Source organism: Pleurodeles waltl, chromosome 5, assembly GCF_031143425.1.
Source record: "Pleurodeles waltl isolate 20211129_DDA chromosome 5, aPleWal1.hap1.20221129, whole genome shotgun sequence".
Lineage (NCBI taxonomy): Eukaryota > Metazoa > Chordata > Amphibia > Caudata > Salamandridae > Pleurodeles > Pleurodeles waltl.
The window spans coordinates 219,553,803-219,579,163 of record NC_090444.1 but is presented as its reverse complement, the minus strand read 5'-3'; the positions used below and the strand labels follow the sequence as shown (position 1 = coordinate 219,579,163).

General features: G+C 43.7%; 1 protein-coding gene across 10 annotated transcripts in view; it reads left to right on the top strand.

The window, feature by feature from the left end:
* LOC138295567 (RNA-binding protein with serine-rich domain 1-like) overlaps positions 1-25,361 on the top strand; it is a 72,208-nt gene that overhangs the window by 36,823 nt on the left and 10,024 nt on the right. For all 10 annotated transcript variants that reach the window (XM_069233943.1, XM_069233937.1, XM_069233940.1 and 7 more), the window contains 2 exons: positions 6,060-6,206; positions 16,294-16,346. In XM_069233943.1, the coding sequence (XP_069090044.1) occupies positions 6,060-6,206; positions 16,294-16,346 (200 nt within the window). The remainder of the gene's footprint in view (positions 1-6,059; positions 6,207-16,293; positions 16,347-25,361) is intronic.

Sequence of the window (25,361 nt, the reverse complement as noted above, 5' to 3'; positions counted from 1 at the left end):
ACCGCCAACAGGCTGGCGGTGCTTCCTTGGCGATTCTGACCGTGGCGGTAAAGCCGCGGTCAGAAAAGGGGAGCCGCCGGTTTCCCGCTGGCCCAGGGAATCCGCCATGGCGGCGCTGCTTGCAGCACCGCCATGGGGATTCCGAGCGCCTTCCCGCCAGCCTGTTTCTGGCGGTGTCCACCGCTGGAACCAGGATGGCGGGAACGGGTGTCGTGGGGCCCCTGGGGGCCCCTGCACTGCCCATGCCACTGGCATGGGCAGTGCAGGGTGCCCCTAACAGGGCCCCACAAAGATTTTCACTGTCTGCTTAGCAGACAGTGAAAATCGCGACGGGTGCCACTGCACCCGTCGCACCCCTTCAACTCCGCCGGCTCCATTCCGAGCCGGCTTCATTGTTGAAGGGGCTGTCCCGCTGGGCCGGCCGGCGGTCTTCTGGCGGTCGCCCGCCGGCCCAGTGGGAAAGCCGGAATGGCCGCTGCGGTCTTTCGGTGGGAACCGCTTGGCGGGCGGCGACCGCCGCGGTCAGAATGACCGCCTATGTATAGTTCAATAAGCTGCCCACGATGTGAGCCCTACCTTTATCCCAAACTATTTTAATTATATAGCCTTCTTAGGACTCTTTGTTCTACTGATATTTGCTTTGTCACAATTGCTGACATAAATATAGGCTTCTCCAGTCACTGACCACTCTGACTGTGTAGGTCACAGTTGTGGAATACACTGCTGGGTGATTGCTGAAAACTAGAGATGGTCTTCCTTTTTGATGAGCCCTTAAAGCCCACTTACGTGCAACCATCAGGCTCTGAGTTGAGTGGCCGTCTGAAGTATATTTCCATCTGTCAAAATTTGTGGTCACCTCAGTGGTGAATATAGCACTTCACAAAAGCTCTAACATAACCCTAAAATAGATTCAGATCATTCCCGATGCTAAAATATGTTTTGGATTTGGGGCTTGAGTTCAGATATTGAACGCATGACATGCTAAGGTCAGTTTGTAATGTTCATTTTAAGATTAATTTTTGTTGTAACTTGCAGTTGTTTCTGCATGTGATTTTTTCCGATCGGGATGTGAGTTGTTGCCAGATAGATAAGCAAGTAGTAATACCAGAATATCAGCATTTTGAATCCTTACCTCTCCAAATCATGATGTGACCATAATTTCCTCCAGATTCTTTAATACTTGCGGGGCCAGCCTCTGGCTTCATGAATTGTTTTCTCCATCCCCTTCTTCCAGGTTGCCACCGACTGGGCCATGGGGGAGGTCCAGTGCTTAATTATATCCCTTTTGACTGCCACTGTTCCCAGTCCCACTAGCGTCTGTGTGGTAAAAGTCCTTTCTTGGTTCTTGGTACCGATAACAAGCTGGGATATCACGGATGCCTGCTTTCCACAGAAGGAGAGGTGTTTAGTAAGCCTAATGAATATATTTAAATTGCACTAAGCAGAGTCTAGCTGAGGTCGCAGAACACGGTATGCCATGCTTGCGTCTCTCCAGTCTGCTTTGTCCAGTGGCCCAAACCACCCTTCCCGTCTCACTTAGGGGGCCTAGCAAGTCACTCTAGTGCACCGCAAGGGTTCTATAGATCTGTGAGACCCCACCCCAAATGACGCATAAGCAGTCTGCCCTCCAGTGAGCTGTATTCTGGGACATTGTCTAGTTCCCCCCAATATTTATAAAGATATTGATGGAGCTGAAGGTCATAGAAGAATTGTGAAGCTGGCATTTGGAAGTCTGTACCCAGGTCCTGGAATGTCCGTATGTGATCCCGTACCCATACATCCCCTAACTTTGATATTCATATATTCTATCCTTTGAAGCCCACCAGTGTCGACACCTGGGTCAGCCACTGGCCCTCCTACAATAGAGTTTTCAGTGTTGGCTTGTGATCCCACCCAGTCTATCTCAAGGCCACTCTCCACGCCCTAAGTCACTTCCGGAAGGGAGGCTGGGATGGGCACACCTTATAGGATGTTTGTTACCTTGTTCAAACCCAGCATAGATAACTCACCATGATAAGTGGGGTCATCCCTTCCCCGGTGCATCCAGTCATAAATGTGCAGGAGTGAGTTGCCCAGAAGTACATTTGTATGTCCGCCATGGAAAGGCAGCCATCATACTCTGCTCGGACACATTTGCTAAAGGCCACCATTGGGGGTCCCACTAGCCCATATAAATTTGCATCCCATGGCCAGCATGGAGCTGAACCAAGCCCGTGGAATGTGCAGGGGATAGTTTTGAAAAACATATAGAACCCTCAGGAGGATCATCATTTTAAAAAGTGCTATCATAATCATGAGGTTAAGGGGGAGTTTGTTCTAACATGTCCTCCCAGGTCCTCCGCATGACAGGACAGAGATTCAGACTCCATTTAAGGCCCGGCTCCCAAATACACACATATATATATATATATATATTAGGGGAACCAACAGGGATTTGTACCATTGGACCTTCGGCCCAGAGGCCGCCCCAAAGATATCCAAAATATTGAAGAGCCAAGGTCCAGTCTCTGCCGGGTGGAACAGGAACAGCAAGACATCATCCACATAAAGAGCTATTCGGTCCTCTGTCGCCAGGCCCCAGTCAGACCCCAATCCTGAGCATCGCACTGGATCCAGGCCTCTAAAGGCTCTATAACCAAGTTAAACAGCAGGAGAGAGAGGGAACAGCCCTGCTTAGTCCCCCTCCCAATGGAGAACTTATGAGACAGTACCCCTTTGATACGCACCCTGGCCTTTGGACTCGTGTAAAGGAACCTAACATAGGCACGAAATTTAAGCCCAAACGCCAATGTCTTCCAAGAATGACCAGTTATCAATGTCTAATGCCTTCTCAAAATCTATTACTAAGAGGGCTGCCGGATCGCCCAGGGCCCGTATGTGGGCCAGTGGCAGGTGTACTCTTCGGATACAGTGCGTGGTGCTGCAAGAAGGAATGAGGCCACATTGTTCCAGATGGACCAGATAAGGGATGACGCGTAATAGGCGATTGACCAGGAGTTTTGCATATGATTTAACATCTGTGAAATGGGCTGAAATGATTCACACAATTGGAGGGCGGCTCTGCTTGGGCAGGACCACAATCGGTGCTTGATCAATGTCGGGCGGTGGGGAATGAGCTTTGGAAATACCCTTGGTGCATAAGTCTAGCAGGGGTGGGAGGACATACAGCCAAATCCTGCGGTAAAACTCAACTGAGTAGCTGTCTGGCCCTGGTGTCTTTCCAGAGTTCAGAGTCACCAGAGCGTCTCCCACATCTTTCAGCGTGATGACCTGGTCCATGGTTTCCCTGTCAGTATCGGTCTGTCGAGTAAACGAAGTGCCTCCACCAAAGGTTCAGTAGATTCACTCTCCAGGCGGGCCATCGCCGCCTATATCTTCTTGTAATATTGATCAAAAACTGCCCGATCCCCTGTGGGTCCTCAACCCACTGACCGGCCTCATTCAGTATACCAGGTATCACCCTAGTTTCTGACTCTTTTGTGCCTAACCAGTGTAAGAGCTTGCTTGACATGTCCCCCCAGTCATAGACTTCCCGGTCGGTGATGTGGCTTCACTTTCTATGGTCTGCCCCCCTAGCGTAGGAACGGGTGATACCCCTCATTGAGGCCTTGAATTCCCCCCCCACAAGACCCCTGCTGAGTCCACCCGCCGAATCCACTGTGCTCTCATTTAGGGTGAGAAAAACTTTGAGCTCTTCGGGCAGATAGTCCTCGAACTGACCATCTGTAAGGAACTACGCATTGAGGCGCGACATAGGGCACTCCCTTGTGAGTGTGGTACCAAAATAGGTCAGGAGTGGGGCGTGGGCTGATATCCCAAGAGAGAGTATTTGAGATCCTGTAGTGTGGAGTTTATCAGCAGCTTGGAGGAACAAGTAGTCTATACGAAGTAGCGACCCATGTGCTCCCAATGTGTTAGTGTATTCTGATTTCCCACAATTGCAAACCCGCCACATGTCACTAAGACCTCCTTGACCATTCCTCCAGACTCCTTCCTCATCTCAGGGGACCACCTTGTGCTTTCTGCAAGTCCAGCTCTCCCATGACATTGTAGACATTGTAGAAATTACCCCCTATGGTAGTCACCCCAAGAGGCAGCGCAGCCACTAAAGCTCTGAGAACCCCTAAAGTAGATTGATGCATTGCTGGTGAGATGCACACATTGAGGATGTTTTATGTAGTGCTTTCTAACTTTCTCTCTAAGGTTACATATTGGCCCTGGTCTCCCAAGTGACCTTAGTTATGACCAGTGACAGTGTTTTATGCCTAAGGATTGCTACCCTGCGGGACCGATGTGCGTATCCTGTATGATATATTCTATTGTAGACCCTGTGGGCTAAAAAGTGACAATTGTAACCCTGTTAATGAGTTTCCTGGAGCAGCATGACCTTTGGATTATGTTGTTGAAAAAAATGGAGAAGTCATTACGGAATGGGACCCCATCATGGTGGCAGGGAAGTAGTCAAGTGATTCTCTTACCCCCACCCCCTACCTACTGTCCCCTCTCCTCCCCGCTGGTTGTCCTCTCCCTCCCTCGAGAGGGAACTGACAGGATCACAGCTAGTGGGTCCACACTGCTGGGTGCATAAGGGTAAGTGAGATGGAGTGTATAGCACGGCAAGTAGTTGTGAGCAAAGAGTGGCACAAAGCAATTTAAACTTATACAAAACAAACACAAAACCAAAACAGAACCCCTTTGGTTTTTTTTAGTACCAGATTCACAAAACATGTTTTCCAGCCTGCGTGTGCCGAGCTTGGAGAAAACGAAAAACACTTTTTGAGGTTGTTTGAATTCACAAATATATGCAGACCCATCATGCAGAGAAAGTCTCTTTGACTTCCTTTCTGCTGCCCTGACATAACTTGGTTCATGAATGCCACAGGCGAATGTGAAATACAGTCATGGGACAAACGTGCAGTATTATTATGAATCTAGGATTTCGCTTTTATTCTAATGAATAGCGTTCTTGTAGGTAACTGATTATTGTACTGTAAATCCATAAATCACTAGGGACTGTTCATTCTCTTGTGGTTGTGGATTCAGCCCATTCAGAACTGGAAATCAAACCTGTAAATATGGTGTTGGAAGTTACAGGTCCCATTTTAGAGTGAATCAGGCTGATCCCTTTTGGTATGAGTAAAACTGTTTAGCAAGCAGTGTCCCAGGGCAGTATAAGCCTGGTTTGTTATTATATAAGTAGTAAGAAATGTGATAACGCATCACGGGAAATAGAGTAGCCATTACGTTACCAATAATATCTGTTTGTTGCGGCAAAATACCCCATCATTATACTGGACATTTGCCAAGGGAAACTGTTCTAGGCGGGGCTGGCTATCCCTTTACTGAACCAGAAATGATGCAAGATCTCTTATTGTAACTATACCAGTATCCTTACTTTTTGCTTCAACTGCAGTGCAAAATGTGGTCACAGTCTGAGATTATAAACCACTTTCAGTTGTGGAATGCAAGTGTCTCTCTGACAGGCAAGTTCGTCTATGTCCATGTAGCCCGTCTGTCAACCTCTGACCACTGAGAATTTGTGAAACTCTTATTTCTAAAAACAAAATAGCCTGCAAAGCATTTGGAGGTTTATCTTCTGCTTTGATGTTAATGAGAAGTCGAAGCTGTCACAATCATGATATTTCTTCAAATTCTATTTTTTCATGTGCACTGACATTTTGAAACGAAGAATTTAGATAACATGTTTTTGTAAATACTGGAAATATCTGTGTATCTGGCCCCTTTCTTTTTTTGTTTTGGAGCCACAGCTAAACCACCACCTTCTGGATGAACATAGCACTATACCAATAGGATTTTAAGGGCTCTTTAAGCAATTACAGCCCTCTGTATGTCAGGGAGTTGGTCGTAAGAAGAACTATTTTTTTTGTAATGCTCTGGCTGCCATTTCTGTGGTTGCGTGACGTGAGTGACTTTAGGTAACCAAATTGTAGTATGTAACAAACTGATCTTTCTATGGAGAGACATTTAACTTTGATGGCTGTTTTTATGGTTTTCGTTTTGCCTTTCGACATTCAAAACTAACATTTAATTTACTTTAGGAAGATCAAAGAGAAAACGAAGCCGGAGCAGATCTTCTTCTGTTTCTTCAACATCATCCTCTAGTACCTCGTCGTCTTCTTCCTCTCACTCTTCATCCTCATCCTCTTCGAGATCTTCCTCATCATCCAGCAGTTCAAGTAGTGCAGGTAAGTGATTTGGTTCTGATGAAACATTTCATGGTTAGCAACAAGTGAAGGACATAGCAGCGTTATAAAAATGTCAATTAATTTGATTAACAACTGTATATTTTTTTCAATATTAGGTACGGTCTCTGAAGAAACCAGCAACATAGAATACATCTGCAATTAAATTTATTCAAATACCGTAGTAACAGAATTCTTGAACATGTTAAATCCATTAACACTTGACACTTGTTGAGTTTCACTACACTATTTTGAATGCTTTTGGGGTCTTACTGTAACAGTATAGCCCTTTCATGAGGGCGATAGCAGCCTCTAAAGAATTTAAGTGAATTTTAGACTGGGGCCAAAGAGGTGGAAAATTCTAAAGTACACAGGTTGAAACAGGAAGCTTACTTTTTGAATGTTGAGCAAAAGGTCTGTACCGTTGTTTTTGGCCATCTGCTACCCTAATATCTGCAGGGTTTTTATAGGTTTCCTACAAATTAAGTAGGCCTGCATATCAGGTCAATATACAATTCAGGTCATAGGGATTCAATCTATCTATACCATCAGGGAATGTTGACACAATTCCTAGCTATCTCGCAGTCCACCAACTGAACTCCTATACTTACCAGGATAGTAGATGGTATTTGCAACCTCAAACATGACTACTCAGATTCCCAGGGAAATCGTGGAAACAGATCTACCCTTTCGTCGTCACTCAGCGTCCCAAAGATGAGACACAGGAAAGATGCAAAAATGCTTTTTCAAACATTTATTGCAACAATTGTGTTCTTGTATAAAAAAACAAGAGCTGTGATTATTAGGCAGATAAAACAAAACATGACAACCAGCATTATGAAAATGGTGAAAAAGATAAACAGTTCAACCATGATAATGTTACCGTGTTGGTATACACGGTACTACCTACACTATCAAGAGCACAGTGGGAGTACCCTCTTCCAGATCCACTGGTATAGAATGATCCCTCTTTCATCCCCCAAAACCTGGGTTATATGTACCAGGATTCCAGGAAGGCGGTCTTGTGTAGGGCAGGCTACGTTGGTTGAAGGTCAGAGACAGCAGGGCTGCATCTCTGTCACAGCACACAGCATTCCAGGATAATCCAGGCTGAAGTGCTGTTCTGCCGAATGTGGCACAGAGGCAGTTTTCATAATGAAATCACACAGTGTCAGATGTGCAGAACTTACACGATATGTCTGCAAGTACAGAGTTGTCTCCGACAGGCGACAGTCAGGATAGAAGAGCATCATGTTCTGTGTGTCTAGCCTTGGACAGGGTGTACAGACTGCATGGCAGCAAAACTTACAAGGAAAAGGCTGCTTGTACAGTAATTTCTCAGTACATTATCACACAACTGAAAGACGTGTAAAAGGTTGCCATCTGAAAGGCTATGTTTAACTGTGCGATGTAAAACGGAGGCTCTGCACAGCCCTGTTGTGTTTTACTACAGGGAAGCCCTCCACATTCCAATGTTATAATTAAGCAATATTGCCCAAACCAGCAGGCAGTAGCGATTGTTAATTACCTCCTTGCAGTTATGGGCCCGAGCCTCAGGCAAGGGTGCATAGCTTGGTGAGGTAATTAGGGGATGCTATTGCCCTGCAACAAAATGCATTAATTCTATTAGCACTTTTCTTCCCAAAATAGGGAGCAGTTAGTGAGCATGAGCAGCCTGTCACTCCTAACTTTCAGCTTCCACAGCGCTCCCTATTTGCCGTTAGCCTGAGAATGTTGGTGTAAAGGGGCTGCCCCAGCACACCTAGGACAGGGAGTTGGCGGCAAAGAATGAATACTTATCAGGTAGCTGTGGCCAGGGCCGGCTTTAGCGCTGGTGGCGACCTGTGCAACCGTCTTGTTTGGTGCCCCCTTCCCCATGACCACCTCCTTGGATTCACTCACTACCAGCCGGGGCAAATGTACCCCTCATCTCTTCATAGCCCAGTTTTGTAACAAAGGCCTCTGCAGCCCCTACGGTGCTGGGGATGCCAGATCCAGGGGGCCCCCCTCAGCACAGGACACAGTGCAGGGGTGGCAGGCCCCTGACTGGGTCCAGGGAAGAGGGGGCCTCCTATAGGTACTTCGCAGGGGGCGGTCCTTCAGTTTTATTAGACCACTGCCGTAGCCCCCCATTTTTCATACATCCAATATTTTTAAAGTACCTGTAAAGGCTGGCTTTACTAATTCACTCAGCTACCCACATAAAATATAGTTCTATTCTTTGCAGCAGGCATATTAACCCTCTGCGCTACCTTATGGCGAGTCAAATTTGTGATAGACAAAACTACTTCTCTCCCTAGTAGGAACATTACCCACAAAATGTATATTGACATTTTAATTGTTTCCTGAAGGCTGGACGCACAAGGAACATTTCAGTCAGTGCTTTTAAATCGCAAGCATGTTATTGCTAAACACGGCGCCACACTGAGGTCAGCATCCGGTGCGGTCGCACTGCTCACACAGCCCTAAAGCTGGCCCTGGCTGTGGCCTGCAAAGGGACCATTCTGGTTGTCTGGCCAGCTCATAACTTTACATTGTGAGTACTAATAAGAAATCTGGGCCTGATTCAGACCCTGGCAGGAGATCCACCAGAGGGGCGTAGGTTTTGACCTCCGTCCCTTTAGTTGAGGTACTTTTCCTCAGTTTATTACCTTTACAACAAGCCATTGAGATAGTCTTGCATTTACGGTGATTTGTTTTAAATGCCATAGTCATGTAGTCATTTACAAGACATGCATTTACTTTGGATGTGTTGTAAATGAAGATGCGATATAAACAGGATTGAAAATAGCCTGTAGAAAGTTTGTGCATGAACGCTCTTTTGTAGAGTTCAATGTGCCTAATGTAGTGTCCAGCCGGACACTTTCTAGTGTTTATACCGGCCACTGGGCTGAGGGCTGGTCTTACAGGCACACCCCACACCCACCCAACACAGGCAGCACCAGTCAGGTGACCCTACAAATAAAAAAGGCCGGGCACACGTGCCCGTGGCCAGTTCATACAACCATGCTACTGTGTCTGCGCCACTTTATTCTGTAGCATGAGGGCCTAGGGCCCCCCACCACCACACCTAATTATACTAAAATACACTAGATGGCAGTGCTGAGTTAAATGTATGACTGCAGAAGTTAGTAGAGCGAACTGATTTAGAAACCTACAGTTCCTAAAGGTAAAATGTTTGCATTAAGAAACTGTGCTGCAAAACTTAGTAGAATTTAAATTCGGCTTCTCTTCAACAAGAAAGTTCACTTCACATTCAGTCCAGTGAAATCCTACTAAACTACAAAGTGAGACGAGTCAGGGAACTAAAGGGCACTGAAATAAGGGAGGAAAATCCCTGTTATTGCTTTCATTCTGAAACTCATCTCATTTTGTGATTTAGTAGAACTTGACAGGTCTATATGCGAACATCCTTTTCTATTGAAGAGGAGCCGATTTAAAAATCCACTAACTTCTGCAACACAGTTTCTTGATGCAAACATTTTATCTTTATCTTTATAATCTATTAGTTTCCAAATTAGTAAACTCAACTCTACATTGTGTCATTAATTCAAGTTAACACTGCCATTTAGTGTGCTTTAATTTAATTATACAAAGAGAGATGGAATTCTGCAAAGGAACGCTTAGACACACATTTACACTGACACGAAATGCAAACGGTGTTCTTTTCGTTAAGGTACATTTAATTGCAGTGTAACACTTGCATTGTTACAAATGCGATGTACTAGAATGAGTTGACTTTGTTTGTGATGACTGATATCCCTTTCCCTCCATTTAGAGATTTTCCGCCTGATTGGTGCTCTCTCTATGCTGTAAAGGTAATCTCCACCACGGGTGCTCCCTTTAGAGCACTTACATTTTGCAGAGTGGGGGCAGTGCTTAATGCACCCGCACAGCAAACTTTTTTTCCCCCCACACAAAACAAACTCCCCAATCAGGAATTTGTTTTTTTTTAACAAAAAACAAGTGATCCAGATGCACAGATGTTTTTTCCCCCCGCATATGGGGGCCTTTCTGCGTTTTCTTCAAGTTGACGGCAACCCAGAGGATCCCATGACTCTAAATAGAATGAGGCAAATGCGAGTTTGGTGAGGAGAGAGGACTGCCAGTTCAGTGTTTCTCCCCACGCCAAATGCTCAGTGAGACCCATAGTTTTTTATTGTTCCAATGTTCATTCTTGTTTCTATAATAATTGTTCCTCTTGGTCTGTGTGCATTCTTGCTTGGCCTTTAGAACAACATGTTCTGACATTGTACCTTTGCACATTTATTTGTAAAAGGGAAGCTGAGGTTTTTCATCGTTTTGAAATAGAAGTAGTTAGGCCATGTCACCTGCCAAGTGTCCCCAGCTTTAGTTTCGCTTAGTAAAAGTTCATTCAAGTGCGCTTGCTTTCATGTCCATCTTAAACCCTGTGCCCTCACAATATAGAACAATAAGGCATCACTACTCTGGTCACTGCATTAAGCCTGTCACTCCTTACTTCAATCGATTGTTTAATTGGTAAGATATGAATTTTCCCTGTACCTTTCGTTATTGCTCTTTTGAAAGGGACTGCCTTTCACATTGACTTCCCTTGAAGTAGATCTTTCCTTGGTACTAAATTGTAGTTGGAGAGATAAAGCATTGTGGATAAAGTCAACAATATTCACACCTGATTTCTATGGCTTGATAGTAAACAGTACATTGCCTAGTATTGTATTGTTTACTAAAAGTCGCTCTTTTTGCCTTTTGTTTTAATACTCCTTACGTTTGTAAAATACATTTGAAGTGCTTCACCTTTAGAGAGGAGTCTTCAAACTGGGGCAGGCCCCCTAGGGTGGCCTCAAGTTAACCTTTGGGGGTGGGTGATTGGGGTAGGATTGGCAGGCTCCCGTCAAAAGAAGCATTTGCATTATGCTGATAACAGTGCTTGTTTTTAATCGCGGAGGTGGGGTGGGGGGTTAAAAGAGCGGCGGTAAGCCACTGTGTAATGGGCCATCACTAACATATATTGTCATTTATATCCTGACTGGGAGAAGGTGACAAAAGGAAAGGGATTTCAAACATTCTTCAAACCCCCCTCAAACCTAATAATCACATAGTGGATACTTTTACAGGTTAGTAAAGCCTAGCTAACCAGAATAGTATGTTTAGCAATCATGTATTTGATTGCACGTTTAAAACTGTAACAGAACTTATCTGCAATGTATAAATAAGTCTAGACATATTTAAACATTGCCAGTTTAATAGAATAACTGTGAGAAATTCTTGTGCGGTGGGGGCTGATTATCCCCACCACCCCCGCGACAGCGGAGGCGCTGCATTAAAAAGTTTGAAGACCACTGCCTTAAGGCATTGAATTTTTGACATCCTCTTCCATTTGTATTTCAGTATGGGTTAGCATCACTAATTTAAAAAAAAAAAGGCTTTAAGGATGATGCTACATTTAAACAATGGCTCAAAAGTCTAGACCAGTTACTCAATAACTCCATCCTTTAAACTGCTTTGGTGTTCTTCAGCAGTGAAACATTTTGCGTCGAGACTTCATGTTTAAAGGCTGTCATAATTTTGATCGTCCACGATGATAAAACATCTCTTGGCAAGAAGATCTTCTGCGTTGTGGAGAGGAGATTGTTGAGGTGTTCAGCGAAAAAAGCCTACCCAAGTCGGAAGAGGCAAAAGATCATGTCTAATTTTCAAGAACTATGGCTGCCTGCTGCTAGTACTGATTTGGTTATAAACTGTGAAACTGACTTTCGAGTTGAAATGCTATGCAACACCCCACCCACGTCACTGCAAGGATGGTGGTCATTTGCACACTTTCTTTACACGTTTGGAGTAAAATGATTATTAGGCCATAACAAAGCCATTCTTTAGTTTTGGATCTGTACTGATATTTGTTTTTAAATATAAAGGCAATTTTGTGATAAAGGCTTAATATCTTTTCATCTTTGTTTAGATGGTCAAATGAAAACAAACATTTTTGAGAGAGTCGTTGGAGCTTAATCAACAGTGTGGCATCATTTTTAAATAGTAAAATAAAAAGAGAATGTCCAAATATACGTATGTTTATAAACAGACAAAACCGTGTCTTTAAGATGCTACACAGAACCCTCCAATACCAAAACCTGTGGCTGTATTGTTGTGCCTCTGAGGGAATGGGTCCCTGGATTCTGTGTTCTGCAAATTTACTTTAAATTTGATATTTCCAGTAGGATTCTTACTCATTTTAACTCCTGAACAACAAAAGAAGTGTGGCCTTTCAATTTCCATTTCTTTTTAAGTGATTTCAATTTGTTGTGCTGTGTTTGTTGACACAGCCTCAGTACCTTCACTTTTTTATTTGGCCTTCTTGTGGCAATACACACTTGGTAAGCGACCTTCATGCAGTCAGTATTCTTCAGTTTAGTTTAGTTGTTTTGCATAATTATTAAAATAATTTAAATAAAGCTCAGACACAATGACGAGGCAAATTTAGAATCAAATTGAAAAGGAAAAAGGACAGAACTCAATTACAGATGTTAAAACGTATTGTTAGTAACAAGCTTTTGGTGCCACAGGTACAGATCCATAAAATCATGGATTACTTTGGCAAAGATTATCGTTTTAGTACCGCATCAATAATTCTTCCAATTTTCACCAGCGTAATGGGTTTTTCCCACATAAAGAGTACAGCACTTGCCCTGGGTGTTCGAGATTCCTGCATTTGTTTTTGGAGGTAGATATGCGGTGCTTAAAATACAGGGCAATAACACACAATACGAACTAGGGTCTATGACCTGTAGGAGCGAAAAACAGCATCCTCCATTATGGGATGCAAAACCGTCCAGAATTGTTGAAATTCACATAAATGAGTTCAAAGAAATCACAGGTTTTACATTAGCCCCAAACACACCAGAAAAGATCAGGCTTACTTACTTCATTTCCTCGCACAGGGCTGATTTGAATAGTTTTGGCAAGGCTAGCTTTGGTTACCTCTCCAGCACAGTCCAAAACCTTGATGGATAGAATTCTCCGAGACAGGGAATGTTCCTGTGCCTCCTCAGAGTCCATTACAGGTGGATCCTCAGGTCAAGAGAGGTCTCAGTGCTGTCTAAAATGCCATGTGAACCCTCCTGAGGTCAGAAGGAAAAGGAGTTACATTGTTACTGGCACTTACAGTAGACTTTGGTGCACTTAATATTGATGGACTTAAGGCAAATACCTTGATGCTAGTGTTGGTGTTAAGGGTATGTAGAACACTCAAACATTCAACATTAAGAAGCTCGCTGTTGAGATGAATTGTTCTTGACATGGGAGGATGCAGTGTTGATGCCGTCAGCTGATTTATTAAAATAATTCCTAACCTCATGAATTGCCCAACAAACTGCATTTTTACAACACGATGCATCTTCCTCCAAATGTTCCCCCAAAATGCAGACTTGGTTCCACATTTATACAGCCAGTTCACCCACAAAAGAAGTCTAGGTAATGCAACCACGTACCTGTATAAGTCCAAGGCTTGACAGTTCTGCAACCACAAGATTGCTTTGTTTCAGTCGTCAAAATATGAAATAATTTGTTTCTTGGCAAAACTCCTCTGGGGTGGGACAGGCTTGCTTTTTCCCATAGGCAGGACTGCATTGACAACTTATTACAACTATACATGTTTCTGGAGGAATTACAGTAGATTTTTTTAATGAAAAGGTGAGGGCCCATTTGAGATAGACTCAATAAGTATTTGCTGAAATATTTTGTTTCAGATGCAGATATAGTTGTAATTTGTCGAGGTATGAGTAGATATGGATCCTTTCACTCCATAAAAAGATACTTAGAGAAGCCGTAGGGGCAGAGTCACGTTCCAGTGGAAAGTCTTTGTATATTTAATGGCTCCCACCCCCTTGAATCTCAGTACTTTATGATAGAGAGGCCAAATAGTGATGTGGGGCATGTGTTCTGTAATTCTGCTGTCTACTGTTAGAAGTTGATGTGCTGTTCTTGTGTCCTTTATTATACTCATTTCAGAAGTGCTAAGCCCTCTAATTAATATTAAAAATTCCTTGAGTCTCCTGTTTATCCATAGTGCTGCAATTTGTCCTTTGTATCTTCATAGTGTTTCTCTGTGACTCTATATGTTTTCTTCTGCAAGATCTCACTTATTTGTAATATTTTGCCACCAGATATGTGTGCTCTAAATCGACTGATTTTGATCTTCTAGCCCGGCTTTTCCACAGCGCTTTGAATTTTTCTCACTTTCTATTGTGCTCACTAAACAGAATGTTATGTATTACATCTGACTATTCTTTCCCATCCTTTCCGATCTTGTGGTTCAATTTAGTTGGAAATAGGCCATGATTGTCCTTTTACTGATGAACCTCACTGTGGACCCGTCATCGATCAGCAATATCCGACCTAGTTCACTGTTACCGTTAGCTTAAAAAAACAATTATTGGAAAGGAGATTTATTTTCAGCTTTCCTGATTTATGGTGCCACATCATAATCTTGATCCCATCCTCTCAGCCTTTTAACATCTCACAGTATACAGTCTGCTCTGGTTTCCATTCTGAGTGACTTCAAAATCTTGGTGAATCATGGCAGTTGTTTCGCCTTGAACCTCATGGACCTATCTGCAACTTTGGACAATATTTCTGGTATGTCCTTTGGAGTTTATCTCTCAGTCCTACTCTGATTAAAATATATGCTCTGCATATTTCCAGTCTTGTCAGGTCCTTCGGTTACTCTTCAGTGTCAGAGTCTGAATGAACTTCCACGAATGTTGCAATGCAGTGTGCCCTAGATAATTCATTGAAATGAAACACAAATAAGACTGAGGTCCTCTTAGTGGATCAATAGCCCTCTCTATGATTAAAAGTCTGATGGCTTAATCCGTACTTAATTTGTAAATAAAAAAGTGCTCAAAACTCTCCTTTGAAACATGCGTCTGCTGCATTGAAAAGTGCAAGCACTGAATGCTGAGGCAACGTAATCCTAAAGCCATCCACTCCCTGCCCTTTCAGCTCATTCTTGCAGCTTCCCGCTTTGTGACGCTTTTTCGTTTTTCTCTTCTTCCGCCTTTCCCATGTGTGTCTTTTGCTCGCAGTGAATGCATTCAGAAAACTAAGTTCCCGCTGGGTTGTCGCAGTTTACTTTACCTAAGAAAACCTAATTACCTTTTGTATTGTCAGCAGCACACTTATAATACTGCTGCAAGGCTTATTGTTGCCTTCATTTGCTTCGTAAATATTTCTCCTTTTATTATTTTACTTCATAGAGTCCCTATTTCTAAATGCGTAGTCTTCCAACTCATCTGTTTGATACATTGTGTCTTTCATTCTTTGGTTGCTTCATACTGGCAATTTTCTTTCACGCTCAGTAGACTGTTGCCCTCTGTGTCCTTTAGACTCGTGGTCCCCTCACATTTCTGGATTAAAAGGATCAGAGGCTGTTTCTTTTCACACTTGGCCGCTAGACCAGTGGTTCCCAACCTTTTTACTTCTGTGGACCCCCGTTTAAGATTACTTGAACCTAGGGACCCCCACTGAATCGTTACTGGATTCCCGCCGTCCCCTCTCCCCCCCCCAACTAAGTAATTACTGAAAGCTGGGGACCTGTTAATATTCCTTATTTTCTAAGCAGTCGCTGACCCCCAGGGGTCCCCAGACCACAGGTTGGGAACCACTGCGCTAGACAATAAAATGATTTGCTGGAGCACCTTGAGCTTATTTCTCATCCGTTTTGAGTTCTGCAATTTACTAAAGGGTTGCTTATTTTTGAGTAAACTTTACTCCAGCCTTCAGCTCTTGTCAGTGTCTACTGATATTCGCACCAGGATACCTTTATGAGTAAATGCACACTCTACAAATATTTTAGTGTTAGTATTGGTACTAACTATTCCCTGATTAGGGAGACTGCAACTTCTGTGCTAGCATATTCAAAAATTTAAAAGGGCAGATATTTGTGGAAATAACATAATTAATAGAATAATAATTGTATATAAAAATGTTCTGTTGTGGCATTCTTTGATTAAATGTGCTATATAAATGACAAAGTAACATCTGCTCTAGTCAGTAATCTATAATTTATTCTTCCAACAAATGCAGGAATGATGCATTTTACCATTTCTTTTTTCAGATTCTTCCAAAGTTAAATCAAAAAAGAGAAAAAAAGAAAAGCATAACAAAAAGGTAAGATGGAACACACACACACACACACACACATGCTATGTCATTTTATAATGTAAATTAGCTGGCGTGAATGGAGTTAGAAAACCAATTACATTGTTCTTAGATCAGTAGTCTTGCTCATCCTGTGTTCCAAGAAAACATTTTCTCAGTACAGTAAGTGGTCTTCCAGGTATTAACAGTTTTGCACAGTACCTGACATTTACTCTTAGGACATCAAATATTCATCTTACAGGCATTAAGCATCCTTTTTATTTGTTCATTAAAGGGTGCATGCATATTTTGCCTAATCATGTCTGTAACTGCATGAAGAACAACTTCCTGCATCCCAGCAAATATCTGGTGTTTTAACTGGCTCACAGGTATCTTCTCTGGCTTCTTGAGTGCACATCTCTAACAATAGGCTTCTTTTTCGTTTGTATCATCTTTGAGACATAATCAGGAGTTGACATCCCTCAGTGTGGCTCTCCATGTTTCACTGTGTGGTGGTTGAGTTCACATTCCTTCTAAGGGTGGTGGTGGTTGTGTTTTTAAGGTGGTGAGGGTGATGTTGTAGTTAGGGTGGTGGTAATGGTAATGAGGGTGGCAAATGTGGTGCTTAGAATGAGGTTGTGGCTATAGTACGGTGGTAGTGGTGGTTAGAGTGGTGTTTAGGATAGTGTGGTGGAGGTTATGGTGGTGGTAGGTGGATAGTTGTAGCAGGAGGTGATGGGAGGGGTATGGTGGTAGTGATAGGGTTCTAGTAGTGGTAGGGGGATGTTAGGTTGGATTAAAGTAGTGGTAGTTAGGGTGGAGGCAGTCAGGGTAGGGTGGTGGGGTAGTTAGTGATGTTTAGGGTACAGTGGTGGTAGAAAGGGTGGTGGGGTGGGTGGTGGCGGCTACGGTAGGATGTTAGTTAAGGTAGTGATTGCTATTAGGGTGGTAGTACTAGATGGTTGGTAGGTTGGTGGTGATTATTATGATAGAAGAGTAATAGTGGCAGGAATGATAGGGTGGTGGTGGGTGGCTTTGTAAGGTGATGGTAGGTTGGTTTGGTTAGTGCTAGTTAGGGTGATAGTGGTTTTGGTGGTGGTAGGGTGCGGGTGGTGAAAGTAGTGGTGGTTATGGTTGTTGTGGTTATGATCGGGTGGTGGTGTTAGGGTACGTTGGTAGTGGTGAAGGTGATGGTTAGGGTAGTGGTGGTGGTTAGGGTCAGATGGTGGTGAAGATGGCAGTGGTGGTTAGGGTGGTTGTGGTTCAGACCAGCTGGTGGTGGTGGTTAGGGTGTTGATTAGTGTGATGGGGTGATGGTGATGGTGGTGTTAGGGTGGGTTGGTGGTTAGGGTGATGGGTAGGGTGGGTGGTTGTGGTGAAAGTAGTAGTTAGAGTAGCTAAGATGGTGGTTATTGTCAGATGGTGGTGGTTTGTAGGATGGGGCTGTTTAGCTAGGGTGGTAGTGATTACGGTGTTGAAGGTGGTGGTTAGGGTGGCGAGGGTGATGGTGGCAGATAGGGTGGTAGTGCTTAGGATTGTGGTAGGGTGAGGGTGGTGAAGGTGGTTGTTGTGGTTAGAGTGGGATGTGTCCTACTTGCATACATCTGCTGCATATGCAGAACCACATCCTTGCCTTCTCCTTCCTCGCTCCCAAAGCCTGGAACAACCAACCTCAGCACATTAGAGGTGCCTTCACCTAGTCTTCCTAAAGTATTCAAAAAGTGATGAATGGAATGCTTGAATTCATCTCAGCCACAGGTAATTACTCTGGGCCACATCTTAGATCATGCCACCTCATTTTGAACCCAGTCATATGCAAATCAGTTTTGACCCTGCTCCAATGAGAACAGTCCTGACCGAACTGTTAAGGCCCCGTTATGTGGATCCTGTGCACACTCTACCACTGGAGCCAAGCTATACTTGGCTGATGAGCTCTAATAAGAGCAAAACTAGTTGTGGGTTGCTTGTGTTCTGGTTCAGGGAGGACCTGGCTTGGCAGTTGAGGCTGGACTGTTTCCATTGGATGAGGGGCAAGACTGATTTGCATATTGCTGGGTCCCATCTATGGTGGCATGGTGTGCAAAATAATGGTGTCTGATGTTTGATGTTGCACAGTTTCAGGTTTGACCGCCTTTCTCTCAGCCTGTCCATCTTGTTGGTGCTCGTAATGTGGGCTTAATTTCCTCTTCCTTCCTTCCCTAGGTTTTTGGTTTTCTTATCCTGCCAAAGAAGAATTAGGAGGGGGGACTAGTCCACCTCTTTCATCCCAGGTCGTGCATTTTATGTTTGGTAATGTCCTGGCTGACTGATCCTTATTGGATGCACTGGAGTCTCGGGTGGGAGGGGGGGGCAGAAATGGGCAGTGTTCCAGCTGCATCATTTAAAAATAAATAAGTAAATGTTATTAGAAGAAATAGAGACTATATCAGTGTACAAATAATTAGTATTGTTGTGGATGCTGTCTTATTTTGTTAGGATGATGCAGTTTCCAGGTGTCTCTCAGTTGGATGTGGGTTAGATTGTAGTGAATTAGCTTTGTTCTTTACCAGACATTATTCTCCACTTGAGCATGTAAGAATGGACCTTTAATAGGTTTTACTTTACTGCTTTGTGATCAATTTATGAGGTGGGGAATTGTCAGGTCGAAATATCTATCGAAATAATTGGTCATTTACCTTCAGTAACAAACGTTTTGTTGGATACTCTATTGTGCCAATATTAGATGGTTGACTAAGATCTTGCAGTCAACCGTATCTGAGCTGGTGACAAATCCCAAGAACTGCATCAGCCCTCTTTAGGCATTTAGCAAGATATTTCAAATTAAATACAAGTCTGTATTTTTAAGGTTGTAACAAATCCACAATGGTTTTTTTTCCTGTAGCAGCCTTCCAAGCTAAGTGAAGAGTTGGCAAAGGCTACAACTCTCTGTGCTGATCTCAGATGATATATTCCTACATTGGGTCTGGTGGGCAATTGCAGAGTTAGGAGAATTTGTTTTCTTCTTTGCCGTTTTTATGAGAACCTTCTAGCAGTGGTAGAATGAACTCTGGCAGTTTGGGAGCTATTCCGAGAGAAGTGTCTATAATTACATCTCTGGTTTCCGATCCTTAATTGAGATAAATTGCAACAATTCTTCTGTTTAAAATTATGTTAGACCTCACCCAGTTCTTCAGTAGTTCAATAACTGCGAGAAGTGCCGGTGGCAATGAAATGTCCTGTGGGATCTGCAAGAGTTTCTACTGAATGGATTAAACTTGTTAAATGTGGCTAGTAAAATAAGACCCCTTTACCTGCCCAGTAGTGAATGTGTTTACCATCTTATCAGTGATCTAGGCACCGCGTGTATTCAGTTTGCCTCTTGGACTTGGCATTGTTGTTAAAAAATCAGGGGGGTGATTGTTTTTTGTTTGAACGGATTTTAACAATTTAATGGTGCACTTCTATCAAAATTAACGTTGATTAGATTTTCGATGTCACAAAGAAACTGGTCTGGACTGTCTGATGCATTGCCAAGGTAAACACGATCCAGCAAGGTATCATATAATCTGTGGAGTTAATATGACCTCAAGAAGTATCTGACATTTGCCTTTAAGATGTGTGTCTGCAGAGTAGTGCATGTAGAAGAATATCACACTGACTGAAAAAAATAGTCAAACTTAATATTTTGTCATTTCTCACTGAAAAGCATTTAGCATTTGGCCAAAAACACACTAGTCTACGCGAAAATATTAAATAAAATATCAAAATGAATTGCAGAACATTAGCAATAGTTAAAAAAAATAATGATCACTAGGAAACTTTAAGTAAATAGCTGTGAAATGAAGCCATCTTATTTTAGGAAAATCTCTTCCTATTGCTAATGAGCAAAAACGTGTAAGCATCATTTTAAATGTAGATGTAGATAGGATATGACCTTGGCCCCTCGAATTACAAAACGTATTCAAGAAATCGTTTTTTTCAGTAGAAAATAAAACTTTTTTATTTCACGCTGCCTGAAAATATAAATCTCTAATTATGGACATAACTGTTATTATGTATTAATCATTAAAGAAAGCTACAACACTGTAGATCTCAAATTGAATCTGAAACAATCCACATAAGACGCTCTGTAAATTAGTAAGCCGTTTCTCAAGCCCAGTTCTCCTTAAAAGTGTGCCCATTTTGACAGAAAAATGTCTGAGATTTGCAGTTTGTCGCTGGAAACATCACTACAACAATAACCACAGCAATCTTGATGAGGAAACGTGTCATCTGCTGTTTGAATTCTCCTTATCACACTTGCAGAACTTTTAAAAACTTTATACATTTAAATATTTTCCACGAAAGAGAACTCTGCAATGTATTATAGTTAATCTTTACCTCATAAAGACATACTATGTTAGATAATGTGCGCTGATTGTAATGACATCACAGCGGTGAGAAAATTAATTAGTATTTGGGGTGGATGGTAGTCCATCACATGTAATAAGGTCACTTTCTTGTTAGGTCTAAAGATTTCAGTAATTTAAACCAGAGCTCAACCCCAGGTATTTGTGGCACAGAGCTGACAGACTTAACTTAAGAAAATATGTAAATAGTTTAGGATTTCCAAAACAAATAATAAGCTGAAAACGCAATACAGTAAAAATCCCACTGTAATATCCAAAATAACACCCCAATGACAAACATCTACTAAGGGGAACGGGAGATATGAATTTCTATTATTTGTCAGCCAAAAAGTGCAAAGCACCAGTTGTCAGTGGTTGCAGTAGTTGAGGACCTATGCGCGATTTGAGGCCGACCGCGATGTAGCACGTGTCGGATACAACAACCAGGTTCGACTCGCCACAGGTTTTCAGCAGGACAAGGCAACAGACTGTATCCTCAGGAACACACTGAGGGGTTAAGATTCAGTCCAGCAGAGACCACCAGTAGGGTCCATGCCGCTCCAGTCAATATTACTTACGCAGGATGTCTGCCATCTGACTCTTGGACAAAGTCTGGGTATAAGTAGCAACAGGTCCAGAAGTTCAGGTCTCCTCAAAGCTCTTAAACAACCGTTTCAGTAGTTTTTCTGTTCTGTATAGTAGTGTTCTAAGTAGGATGCCAGCTGATGCCACATTTATCCCTGGCACTAGCATGTGGGTTGAGGTGACTCCTAACCCCTCCTTAATAGGGAAACTGTTCCATGGGGTAACCCTACCCACGTTGGCAATGATTCCTGTATGTCCTACTGTAAATAGTCCTACAGTGCCTTTTCACAAAATCCAAGATGGAGAAACCCTTTTTCCCTTGTGCAGAGCCTGTGTGCCCATCCAGTGGTAGGACCATGGTAACGAGCAGTGTGTTAGATCTATCAATTTGGATGGGGTACCCACTGAGGCCTGTAGAACCACAGCATGACATTAAAAAGAAAGAATTAGAATCAAATTAGATTCCTAAACAGCTATCACCTAATAAGAATTTAGGCTGTGCAGAAATGTACCTCTAATGGTGAGGGGCGGCTCAGAAACGAATTGATACAGAGAGCAGTTCCTCCAATGGGGATTGCTTATGGTGCCTAAATCAGCATGTCCTTCCAATCGGAGTCAAGATGGAAGAAGGGCACCATTATTCTTCTTCCTAATATAGAAACAGCTGGCAGTGCCTGTACTGCTGCATACGCCTGGGGGCACAGTTGTTAATCAAGCAGCAGCTGAGAGAGGTGCAAGCTGCTTTCAGTATAACAAGGCCAACCGGCGTTGCAAAAGTATTTAACCCTTGAACCAGGCTCCGAGATATCTCCTTCCTACACCATGGTGATAAGTGGGGCAGCCGAAGTTCTTGGACTTCAGCTTCCACTATGGAGGTTAGGACAAATGTCTTGACTGAGGTCCTTAAACCAGAGCAGACATCTTTGCAGCCCCTTTTTCCCTTTAATGAGGCACTGAAGGTTACCTTATTGTTGGTGTGGGTTGTTTTCTTTCACAGCACCCTTCACCAGAAAGCCCTTTGGTGCAAGCTTCATCCATCTGCTCTAATCCCAATACATTCCTACCACTACCCCGATAAGGAATCTAAGTAAGTGGAAACATTTGGCTAACAGATTTTTCCTCTACTAGCTTGGCCGTCCACTCTGTTAATGCCAGCTGTTTGTTGGAATGCTACTGTCGCTCCCTTTGGGCATATGTCCCCCCTGGTGTGCCCATAGACCTTCACCCTGTTTTCTCTCAGGAGAGTCAAAGTGGTTGTGGTGCAGCAATTGATCGTGGCATAGACCCCACCAATTCCATCAGGCGGGTCATCTCCTCCATGTTTGGCTGTGTTTCGACTGGGTTCTTCAGCGATGTCCAGTCCTCCTTGATGGGACTGTTCAGTGATAAGGCTGATTCTGCTCTAGACTGGCCATGGTCAACTTACCACCCTGTCTATCCAATCACCCCTTTTAAAGCCACCCGCACCCTGTGTGTCCCCCATAATAATGTGCCCTTACAGGGGCATTCACCCTGTGCAAGGCAGAATCCACACACTCTTACTGTGTTGTCAGGTAATCACATTGGACAGGTGACCATAGAGTTTATTCACAGGGGATATGCCTTACCCTTCCTTTCTTCCCTTCTGTACCTTCCACCATCCCCGAGCGGCTGGCAGAGAACAATTTCAATTTTGCAGCAGGCAGTGGAAGCCCTTTTGGCCAAAGGATCTGTCAAGAGGGTGCCAGCTCCAGATGTCAGTAGTTGTTATTCCGTTGCTCAGGAAGGATGGAGGAATTGGCCCATTCTAGACCTTTGCCTTTTTAATGCCTTCCTCCGAAAGGCGAAATTCAGCATGCTTACCCTGGCCCATGTCTTGTCTGCCCTCGACCCTGGACACTGGATTGTGGCATTGGACCTGCAGTACTCCTATTCCTATATACCTGTGCTGCTGCCTCATCAGTCCCATCTGCTTTTCCCTGTGGGGCAGGAGCATTTTCAGTTTGCTGTGGTCCTTTTTGGTCTCAACAGCCCCCCCACCTTACTAAACTGGTCACAGCAGCGATGGAGGCAGAACACCTTTGGAGGTCAAGGGTGCCAGTCTTCCCCTAACTTATCGACTGGCTGCTAAAGATGGGCTCACCCCAGGCAGTCATCAACAACCTCCAGACAACTGGAACGTCCTGTAATCTTTGGGGTTTACTATCAATGTGCTGAAGTCATCTCTGACTCCTCAGACACTCCCCTTCCCCAGAGACACTTTAGACTCTGGTTTCGTACCTTTCCCCTGGGAAAGACAGTCCATGATATTCAGTCTGATCCCGATCTCTCAGCCTCTGTCCTGGATTTCGGTGAGGACGACTCTGAGGCTGTCGGGACCGAGGGCATCCTGCTAGTTGAGCATGCCAGGTGGCACATGTGGGCTATGCAGTGGGATCTGACGTCCCAGTAGACCCAAAGTCAGAGGGGCCTCTCAAACCATATTCAGATTTCAGAGGAGACTGCAAAAGATTGGGTCAGCCGCAGACCCTTCTTCCTTCCTCACCCAGAGGTGAAAACGGTGAAAGAGGTGACCAATGCATTGCTTTTGGGTTGGTACGACCATCTGGGAGAAGCGGAGACCAGAGACCTGGTCCACAACACCCTTCTAGTGCTGAGGGCCATCCACTTGGCACTGTAATCTTTCCTTCCATCTGTTAAGGGGAAGCTTGTATAGGTGCTCATGGACAACACCACTGCTGTGTTACTATAACAAACAAAGTTGGGGCCAAGGAGCAGGACTTGTGCCCCTGAAAAATAGCTGGACTGCCAAAGGATTTTCCTTGTGGTAAACCACATGACAGAATCATTGATTGCCAGGGCAGACAAGATCACCTGTTGGAGCCTGAGCGGACCACAAATGACAGAATGAAGAGGTGCATAATTTCTTCCAAAGTGGAAAGAACACGCAATGTCAGCACTTCTGCACGTTGGAGTTTCCAGGTGCCTCCTGTTCTGAGATACGTTCTGCATTGTTTTGAACTTGGTACTCTTATATGCCTTTCTCCCAATACCACACGTGCTCGAGTTCTCAAGAAGATCCGGACCAACCAGGACCAAGTCATCTTAGTGCTCCAGATTGGGCATGGAGGGTATTGTATTCAGAACTCCAAGGTTTGAGCAGATGTCTTTTGATCAGAATGCCCTTTGGGAGGGTCTGCTATCACAGCAGAAGGGCCCTTGTAATCTCCACCTTAATGCTTGGACATTGAGGGGTGCCAGCTGAACACCTTCGGCCTTCCTCCAGAAATAGTTTGTCATCTTGGTAGCCAGCTGTCCCACGACAAAAACTGAATATAGCTGTCACTGGGACAGATTTGTAGTTTGGTGCGGCTTTTGCCAGATTGATGCCGTCCAAGTTATCTTAAGTTCTGTTGCTTTGTTATGTCTGTTTCCAGACAAGACTTTGCTTTGGGCACCATTAAGGGGTATCTTTCAGCCTTCTTATGGTTGCCAAATCCAGCCTCCTTGTTTAAGTCACCTGTTATGATGCGATTTTTTTGAAAGGGCTGCAACAGATTTTCCTCCCTTCTGTCTTTGTAGTGCCCCAAAGGGACCTTCATCTGGTCCTGACTTATCTGATGTTCACTCCGTTTGAGTCATTTCACAGCTGCACTTTACAGTTCCTTAATGTTAAGACTATTTTCCTTATCGCCATCACATCAGCACAGCATGTGAGTGAGCTTTAAGCTGTTTGTGTTAATCCACTGCACCTTCTTCACAGACAAACTGTGGATTCTGGCATCCTTCCAGCTGAAAGTTGTGATATTGTTATATGTCAATCAAACTCCATCGCTTGGACCACAAAAGAGAAATAAGCTTCTACATAGATCGTAACAAAGACCACCAGGTGAGCGATCAGCTCTTTCTGGGGTTCATTGGAGTGAAGAAAGGCAAGGCATTTCATAAGAGAACCATCTCCCTCTGTATCTTGCTCTGCATTAAGATCTGCACAGCCCTGTCCAAAAAGCAGCTTCCAGAAGGTCTCCACATTAATTCTACAAGGATCAAAGCTACTACCATTACATTAGCACACAGAGTCCCTGTCCTAGACGTTTGCTAGGTGGATACACTA